This window comes from Necator americanus, chromosome IV (assembly GCF_031761385.1).
Source record: "Necator americanus strain Aroian chromosome IV, whole genome shotgun sequence".
In the NCBI taxonomy this organism is placed as follows: Eukaryota; Metazoa; Nematoda; class Chromadorea; order Rhabditida; family Ancylostomatidae; genus Necator; species Necator americanus.
In genome coordinates, this window is record NC_087374.1 from 756,392 (window position 1) to 766,101 (window position 9,710).

At 39.6% G+C, this 9,710-nt stretch overlaps 1 protein-coding gene across 2 annotated transcripts; it reads right to left on the reverse strand.

Moving 5' to 3' along the window:
• Positions 1-260: 260 nt before the first annotated feature.
• RB195_000083 (uncharacterized protein) lies at positions 261-8,029 on the reverse strand (the record flags this gene model as incomplete). Of its 2 annotated transcripts, none has more annotated exons than XM_064196223.1 (7): positions 261-492; positions 1,209-1,435; positions 1,505-1,649; positions 4,458-4,569; positions 5,239-5,431; positions 7,597-7,716; positions 7,862-8,029. In XM_064196223.1, the coding sequence occupies 7 exons, from the start codon at positions 8,027-8,029 to the stop codon at positions 261-263; spliced, it is 1,197 nt and encodes a 398-aa protein (XP_064052104.1). The 2 variants fall into 2 exon arrangements, with proteins under 2 accessions (XP_064052104.1, XP_064052105.1); XM_064196224.1 differs by having other exon boundaries at positions 7,862-8,017.
• Positions 8,030-9,710: the final 1,681 nt, after the last annotated feature.

Sequence of the window (9,710 nt, forward strand, 5' to 3'; positions counted from 1 at the left end):
ATCACTCTTAGACTACAGAGTGGAGAATTGGAGATGTCAGGATTAGATATCCTTTTGGAACCGTATACAGGAGAAAAAAAGCTCTGTAACTAAGAAAAACTCATGCTACATGTTATGAATTTGTGCAATTCGCTCTCGTGGGAGAAGTAAAAGACCAAGATCTTTGATGCGGTCGACTTCCCCCATAGATTCGACCCCACAGTACGATACCGATATCCTAGATATGCAACACACGTATACATTCGATTAGCGGGAGATCATTACAATTCGTTATTCACTGGAAGCGGTGTTTTTAACGTCAACGTCGGTGTTTTCAGGCTATCGCAGGGGAACTTGAACAGGCTGTTGTTCAGCGAGGACAATACGTTCGCCGGACTCATCATGGTGGCTAGTGGGTGCACCAACGAGTTCGCTCCTCCTGTCGCTGACGCTGATACTGGCGGGAATTGGAATACATGTGGAGCTGCTGCGGTAGGCGTCGTGAGTGGAGATCTGAAATTTAGAAATTGAATTCCAGAATTTTTTTCCAAAATTGAAATTTTAGAAGAAGCGATGACAGTAGAATTTTGGTCTTTCAGCAAAGGGAACATAGAACCGCATAAAGAAAATTATGCGTATTTAATACTTATTTTTTTTATCACTTTTTCATTTTTTTAAGCACAAAAAGATTATTAAGCCCAAAAAAATTCCTCTGCATTGACAGCTCTCAAAAATCCATAAATAGTGCTATTAGTCCGAATAAGAAGGGCACAGGAACTCCAATTATAAAGGCTGTTCGAAAAAAAAAATTCTCGCGCTTATTTTTGCGTCATTCTCACGATTTAAATTGGAGAAAAACCCTCATTAGTTTCTCAGCATTACTATTATTTGCATTATTATTTTAGTATTTCCAAATTATTTTAGTATTTCCGTTCTTTTTTCATGTTTGCATGTAAAATGAATTGTGCAATTTCATTAGGATCGGTGTTTTCCACTGGATGGGAACTGTAGTGGAACAGAGCAATCACTTTCCATTTATTTGCTCGAGCTACTCAACATAAATGGCGATAAGTTATACTTATCATCGCGTTATGAGTAAGCATTGGCTATCGATGGATGAAAAAATGTCCGGAAATAAGTGTTTTGTTGCAAAGTAATTACTGGATAAAAAGCACTTCCTAGAACTTAATCAGCTCCTTAAATCACAAATCGATAAGGTAAGAACTAACCGGAATGGTGATGTGGCCATGGCGGCAAGCACCGGCGAATTTGGCGCAAAGATCGGCGTCGTTGACGCCAACGCGTACAACTGTAGCCGATGTTGTAGAAGCAGCGGCGACATCTGTTGCATAAGCTGCATATGATACGGTGAAATTGCACCGTGTGGAAGACTCGGAGAGAGCAATTGTGTGGTTGCCGACAAATTCAACGGATCCGGTCGTGGACGACGTGGAACCTGGAAATAAAGTTAATATTGAGTTAAAGTTACAGGTCGCTCGGAATATTTTTAAGGAAGTGAAATCACCTCCGCCGCAGGAGATGCACGCCGTTTCCTCGAAGAATCTGAGTGTACTGATGCAGGTCGTGAGGATGGACCTGGAGGTGTTACACTAAGCGTCGGCAATGATGACACACCCGAGGACGAGCCGACGCTGTGCGGAGAACAAGAGCTGAAAAAGCGGAAATCAGAGATAATTATGGAATAAGTAGTAATTATCACTCCTTTTGAAACCCTTATAATTCTTTTAGAGAACATAGAATCCTGAAAAGTAAACACCAGATCAATTTGCGGCAGTTGAATGTTGCCAAAAATGCCATTATGTACATTTTAAAGTAGTGAGTGACAAAAAAATACAACATTGCCGTTCAAAACTTTTTAAAAAAGTCGGTTTTTTTCACGTTGAAAAAATTCGCAAAGGATACAAATATATACAGTCGGTTCCCGATATGTTCAGCTAGATGAGCGCAACGCATCTGCCGTAACGCATGCATCTGTTTTGGTGGACAGACGGTCTTTTTCACCTTGGAGAAAACATTCAGTGCCGTGACACCCCAATACTGCACTATCTCGTTTTTGTTGATGCTTCTTAGAATGGAACGTAGCGTCATAACAAAATTTAGATAAATTCAGGAGTTGTAGAGTGGAACCTCTTTTAGGACGATCCAGGAACTCAATTAGGCTTCACTTTAAACGTGTAACTTAACTTTGAAAACTTCTTTTGTTAACTAAAAGAATGTTTCTAAGAAATGGTAATGAATAGAGATCCCTTCTATCCGACACTCGATTCTATTTCTTATCCTTTGTTTTTTTTTCATTTCAATGTAAAATACCCAATGAAGAAGAAATATCTGCGGGGGCAGCGTTTGAAGGTCGGACAACATCAAACAGATTCCAGCATCAACAAAAAGTGTCCTACCTCAATATAGCAAATAGATGGTGAATAAAAACTTTTATTCCCAAGAGAAATTAAAAAATAATGAGTGTTAACTAGAAGAAATGCTCGTTAATTTTTTTATTTTTATTTACTTTCATTTTGTTCACTTTAATTTTATATTTTATGAGCGAATCTTCAGGAAAGTATTTTGTTAGTTTTCATACGTTTCCTACAGAAAATGAGCGAGAACTGATACTTTTTCATATCAATTCCACATTTAATTACAAGTAATACACTAAATGTACAGACACGTTCCTATCTCATTCCATTTACGGTGCTGATATGTACCATCAGGAAACGGTCATAAATAAAAGGGGAGCGCGCGTGTCGAAATGTTCAACTGTCACTTACACAATCAGTTTTATCAGGGTCTCTCATGAAATTCTGCTCATGAAAAGAAAAAATAGAACAGCTGATTAATACATGTCAAATTGAAGCCATTCGAGTGGTTTAGCTTCTGGCTGGGAAAAAAATCCAGCCGTTTTAATATCGATAAATTCTCGGCGATAGATGGCAAAATGCTCTGCTAAACGCGCAGCTCAGTAAACGAGTACCTAGGACAGCTCAGCACCCAGAATAGCTAAGTATCCAGGAACTGTTCATGGGCGATTTACTGTACCGGCGCTGGTCAAGCTGCTGTAGCCCGACCTACTGCAAATGCAAATTTTCCTGGTAATTCCAAAATTTTAGTGTGAAAAAGATGACTGAGACTAGGTAACAGGCGTGTTGAAGTTTTTTCTCTGGATTATTCCAAATTTTTAATAGACCTATTACCATATCCCCTGCTTTTATCGAGCGGTGCTTCCAATCATTAGACTAAGCCAGAAATGGTGTTGGAAAAGTTATCAGGAAGCAGTGAATATGATTTCTGATAGCGATTAAAGTGAAAAGAGGGAATTTGAGAAGTGAGGTAAGCGAAAAGCCGATGAAGACATACCGTGAACGAAACGACGAAAAGGAATAGTTGCAGGATGGGACGGGTTCACCTCGGAAAATCTCATCGAGGACTTATATTGTTCACGTATATACAGAAATGGGAGTGTGTTGTAGTGAAGAGAAACTGCTTCCTGATCGGACAAGCAATCCAGATTTAGTTTTTGAGCTTAGCGAATGAAAGAGGAAGTGAAGAAGAAGTGTACAGGAAATGAGTGAGATGTGGAACACGAGTTTAAAAAAAAGCTAAATTCAGTATTTTCAAGCAACATATCTTCAATGGATATCGACCATTGGTATAAAATTAGGGTAAAATGTATTTGGGAAAGGGGAGGCTCAGTAGCGACCTTATTTCTGGAAGTAGTGAACTAAATCAATCGGGACCTAAGAGCTAAGCATTAGTCTTAACGGATATATGACATGTAAACTAAAGCCACTAAGAGAGAAAAAAGTAAGATAGAGCTTCCAGAAATAAGGACGCCACTTAGTCCCCCTCACATTAGTTTCTACCCAGAAATTAACGGAGAGAAAATAGACATAAAAAAGCTTGGAATGTGCCCTTCAGCTGCAAAAACGGGAACCAGCAGGTGGAAGAGATAAAACATGAATGAACAACACGAAGACGGCTAAAAGAAATTTGCATCCAGGGCTTACAAAATTCCCTTCAAGTTGAAAATTCGTCAATAATACTAGTGAAAGTGCTTCTTACAGAATAAATACTGCAAAAGTCCCCTTAAAGGCATCACTCCACGAATATGGGGTGGTACGGGTTTCAGCCGGGATACGCCTGCGATTCGTCCGAATGAATCTTCAACGAATCGCAGACGGGGGCGGGGCGGAACAGTTGTGCATTGCAATAGAAGCCGTATTAGGAAATAGCGATCAGGGGGCGTCCGTTTACACTGATACAGGGAGAAATGAACGGAATCACCCTGTTCCCGAGAATCCTGCGACTCCGTGTAGGCATTACACGCCTGAAACCCGTAGCCACCCCGGATTCGTGGGGTGATGCCTTTAAAATTCAGCTGCGCTATAGCAATATGATCAGTTTTATCAGGTCTATCATAAAATTCTGCTCATAAATAAACTAGTATACATAAAAATCAATACCTATCCGTTGGTGAAGGCGTTGGTGCACTTGTTCCGCTGCTTCCGCTCACATTTAGTGACGTTAATTCTGGTTGCGTAGCGTAGTTCGTGAGTACGGGCATTGAAGACTTCTCTATAAAAATTGAGGATTAGCAAGATAACGTAAAATTACATATCTAAAAGGCAGCTATTTAAAACCTATTTATTCCTATCGCATCACTTTGACGTGAAAAACTTTCCTGAAAGGGCAGAAAACAGCATTCAACAGTGAAAGGGATTATGACATCATCCTGGATAGTCGCAATTAAGTGTTTGAAACTTTTGGAACATGGTTGAAACTTTATTAATGTCTCAGCTGTGCTGTGACAGTTGAGTTATTTATTTGTTTGTTTGCAGTTTTTGCTAAGTTTGAATCAACAAAATAAAGCTGCTCTACTCGAAAAAAAAAAACGCTCCGTGGGCGTTCCATGAATCATCGACATCCCAGCAAAACGATCGTAAGCAAGTCCACTTAAAGAGTTCTTCATTTAATAGAAATTAACCGTTAACAACTCCCTCGAAGAAAATTCAGTGCAGGTCGTTCAAAAGCATACGGCGTTAAGCGCTTTTTACATAAACCGCTAATAAATCACAATCGTAATCAAACGTGTTCTATCCTAACCACCTGAATGCACGTCCGTCTCCCTCTTTTTTGCAAATAGTGTGACTAAGAAGGAGAAATTTCGTTGATTTGATCGTGAACGACACGAAATGTCATGGCTACCGTTAAAAATTGCTCGTTTATCATTGTTACATAGCGTACCAAGTTCCTGCTTGCAAGGCTCCTCCTTTACAATTGTTGGTGTCAACGTTGCCGTTGGAGCAGGCGGTGGCAGTGGGTCAACCTTCACGGGAGCTGCAGCGTTGCTCATTGCACGACAAAGGTTCATATTGTAAGTAACTGGCTCGGTGATGTTCGCTTCAACAAAGCGATAGACGAATTTTTGACCAATTACCTGAAAAAAAAACTTGAGAAATCTAAAAATTAAGAACTTTCGACATGGAAACCATGTCAAGGTCTTATCATAAACTTTAAGAAGTTACTACAGATACTTTACTACAGAAGATTACTACAGTTCTCTGTTAACCTCCATCAATCATTTTTCAATAGCCAGAAGAACTGTTCACATAGATGGATGGTTTCAAAAGTTTAAAATTTTGAAATTGTGATCCTAAATTTCCCTGCAGCGCAACGGTCGATAAACAAATCCATTTTATAACTTGAGAAGGATACTGTAATATTAACGTAGATGGAGAAAACTCATGAATAAAATTAGCTAGAAAAAGAAGACAATTTCGAGAAAAAAAAATCAATTCTGTTCTTTATGATACAGTTTTACACTGGGGTAACCACTAAAGAACGAATTACGAAGTCGAAAACGAAACAGCACGGATCTCTCGCCGTCAGATTTTTACGATTTCTGTATCTTACAAGATCGGGACAAGCAAATTCCTGGTTAGAGAACGTGGTTCAGGAGTTATTAGCATCTCAAAAATTTTAGTTATGTTATGTGATACTACTTGTACTAACACTTATATTAATATTTATAATACTCTTATAATATTTACTACACAATGTGCTTAATTCTTTTCTGTAGTCATGTGCTCTAAAAGATAGCGCAGTCGGTAAGAGATCCAGCTGTGACAGCGCGATCGATCGATGGCTCGAAACCACGCTAGTGCCAACCGAGCCTTTCATTTCGTTCCATGGATCAAAAAATTGGTACCAGACATGTCTTAGAGGACAAAAACCCCGGGTTAACACATCGGTTCGCCCCCGCAATGACTTTAGGGTTGCGTTCGTGTTCATGAACCTCAAGATGATACATAGTTGTTTCAAGTCTGAGAAAATCTACAAAGCCATATAAAAATTCAAATAATTAAAAGCTTGGAAGCAAATCAAGTTTGGAACATTTTTGAGAAATTTCTTAGCTGTCGGAGCATTTTGTTGTTAATGGTCAAATTCAGATCGATAACATGACCTTGGATTTTTTTTTAACGACATTTCATTTCATACAAGGAGGAGAATGTCAAAGTTCGTTTACAAGCTTTGTTTAAACTTCGCCTGGTTACAGTTGCGAAGATCATTAACAACGAGAACGAACTTTCTTCTGTTTATGTGTTTTGCATCGACAAAAGTGTGACCAATAATTTTTGACTGATGCGAGTTCGTGAACAAACAACAGACCTTCTCATACATTTTCAATAAACAAGTGTTTTTTTTTCAGACTGACGCATTTTTTTCCGGCGTTGGTTCATTGGTGGTGAAAACTAACATTTCCGACCAAGATCTCATTGAGGTGTTTATTTTATTCATATGGGGAAATTATCGTTGAATCAAATAATTTTAAGGATTCGGTGGAAAGGATCATTGGCTTCAAATCCGGATGTTTTTCATCGCTACCTAATTTCTAACATTAGTACCACGTCAAACAGTTCAATTTTTTGACTGGAACGGAGCCTCCTGTCAAAAATTCGAGATTTTTGTGCTATGTTCCACTATCCCTCCGACGTATCCCACATTTACGTTTGCGCGGCAGGGCCCTCGCCTCATCACAATCTCAGGTACTGGAGGTTAGCCACTCGCTCCGTGACACCGATGCAGACATAATCTGGATGCAGTTCCAAAGTGCACTTTTTTGAATACAATACTCCCATCTACGCCGTATCGCACAATGAATAAAGTTGTTTTGAACGAGTATTAGCTCCTTAACAATTAATATTAATTGAAAATGGAGTTGTTTATTTAAAGATCGCTACGCCGGCTGGGTCTACATGGCTGGGTCCCAATTCCACATCCACAGACTTTTTTGAGTGTCTGTGGATGTGGAATTGGGACCGAAATAACCACGGAAGATTGGTTGGTGGATGCAATGTGGTTGCGGCAGTTAAAGGTGTAGAGGTCCGCATCGCAGACTTTGACCTTAAGAATCGAATGGATCATCCGGAGGACGATTTTATCCAGCTTCAACTGACTTCCTCTTTTTCCAGAGAGACCATATTGAGAAGTACAAAACCTTAGAGTTAGGTTAACTGCCTACTTCGTCATTATTATAGCGCATTTACCTTAGCCACACGAACGTTAACCCTGTTGAACAAAATTGACATAATTCCCACTTACTTTTTTAATGATATTTTTGTCGTAATAGTATCGGAGTGCCCTGGATAGTTTATCGTAGTTCATATGAGGTTTCGCTTTACGTTGTCCCCAAAGTCGAGCAACAGCTTCTGCATCCAAGAGCTGGAAATAATGACATCAATGGCGGAGAAGTGGGTGGTGCTACGTCCTCATGAAAAAAAGCGGATGAACTTTGCTGAACACAGTGAATATTTGCAGATTTTCAGCTGAATCAATAAAATTTTCGGTTCAAGGTGTTTCTAGTTACCTTGAATTCTCCTTCACGATTTGTCCATTGGATTAGTTGTGGATGTTCTCCTTGTACAAGCAATTCTAGTAGGAACTGCCATAGGGTGATATTCGAGTCCACTGGAGTCCTAGTGCTGAAATCAGGTTCTGGTCGTGCGATGCCTACTGAAGGCATTGTGTCCATCATTGTTGTCGCCGTTGTTGCTGGATCTTCGGAAGGTGTTCGTACGACGACTTCTGTAAGACAGTGACAGTGTATTTAGAGTTCAACTGCCAACTAATGCAACAAATTACTCCTCGATCCGGAAAAAAAACGAGCGAAATGAAATAAATGGGGATCAATGGAGTGGGAATGAAGGGAATGAGATGTGTGATGAGATGATGAGACTGACAGCGGGTTCATGGATGACCGACAGCAATTGTTCTCTTATATACTTATTTTTTTTAAGGATTCGTTGTGTCAAATCATGTTCTACTTGTAAAATGACACATGTGAACAAGGAAAAACGCTTAACATGGCGGGTAGAAAAAAAAATCTTGGAAAATCCACCTTCAAGAAACATGATGGAGAATGAAGCAAAATGTTTTCACAATGACGATGTTATGATTTTTCTCGGCTTTTTTTTCTCTCTGCTTGAGAACAACAAATGTCGGATGGAATGCATGTGAACAAGCGTCAGAGAAAAAAAAATCCATGATCATAGCGGTTACCTGTGAAGATTGGTTGGTCAAGCTGTATTTTAAAAAAGTGAAAATGGATCACTAAGAAACATTGGATTATACTGAAGAATAAAAATTACAAATATTTAAGAGATTAACTGGGTCCCTGACAACTCGTTCCAGGACGTTGCACATCCGATTTTTACGTTCTCGACGTTTAACGTAACGCAAATCGCATCTAACGCTTAACGTATGTATGTGCTTTCATAAATATTAACGATTTAATGGCCAGCGCGAAATTGCGAAAAAAAAGATCCGGGAATTTTTTTCCCCGAAAACAAAAATTTTCATTCGTTTTCTGTCTCAAGAATTTAGTTCAAGGATTCAATGAAAAGCTCATAATTCAGAAATTTCAATTCCATTTGTCTCATTCACGCAAGGATTCGCAAGGATTCACAACTGGGAGAAGGAGAGGACGAGATCCAAAGAAATAGTTATAGAAAACTAGTTTTTTTGAGTTTCCCAAATGTCACACTATCCGGAATTATTTTCATATACCCGCCCCGTACTTATTGTGTACCTATGAAGTATGACGAGGGTGTTAAGGTGGGGCAGTAGGAGGCGGATACCTTTCATGCGAAGAAAAATATTTTCCTTTAAGGATTCTTTCATGGCATTCGCTGTGTGTGTCACACTTTTCACGGGCTATTTCAACGGTAATAAATAGCTGTGTGTGGCAGTTTGCCACCAAAGACGATTGCCGACAAAGATACAAATATTAACTGAAATTATGACGGACAAAAATTGTGTGCCGGAATCAATCAGAATATATGGAATGCTTTCCATAAACAGAAATATGCTAGATACTGAACAGCTATGTCATGAATACTTTTTGCCAGAACTTCCCACACCACGGAAACACTCTGAATTTACCCGAAATTGATGGAATTATCCGGGTCAACTTGAAGCTCCGCCCAGAGGGAAAATGGGAATTGAATTTTGTTAGTGGTTCACGTACGGATGTCGACCACTCATCTATTTGATGAGTTTACGACAAGCCGTTGAGATGATTAGGCAACAACCAGCGGCGATCGATATCACGATCAGTTCCCCTGCCAGAGAACGGAAGACATTGCGAGAAATGACGTTTAGACGGATGCCTCGGGAAGGAAGAACCCGTTCATGAAGGCGCGGCGGCTGTTGGTGAT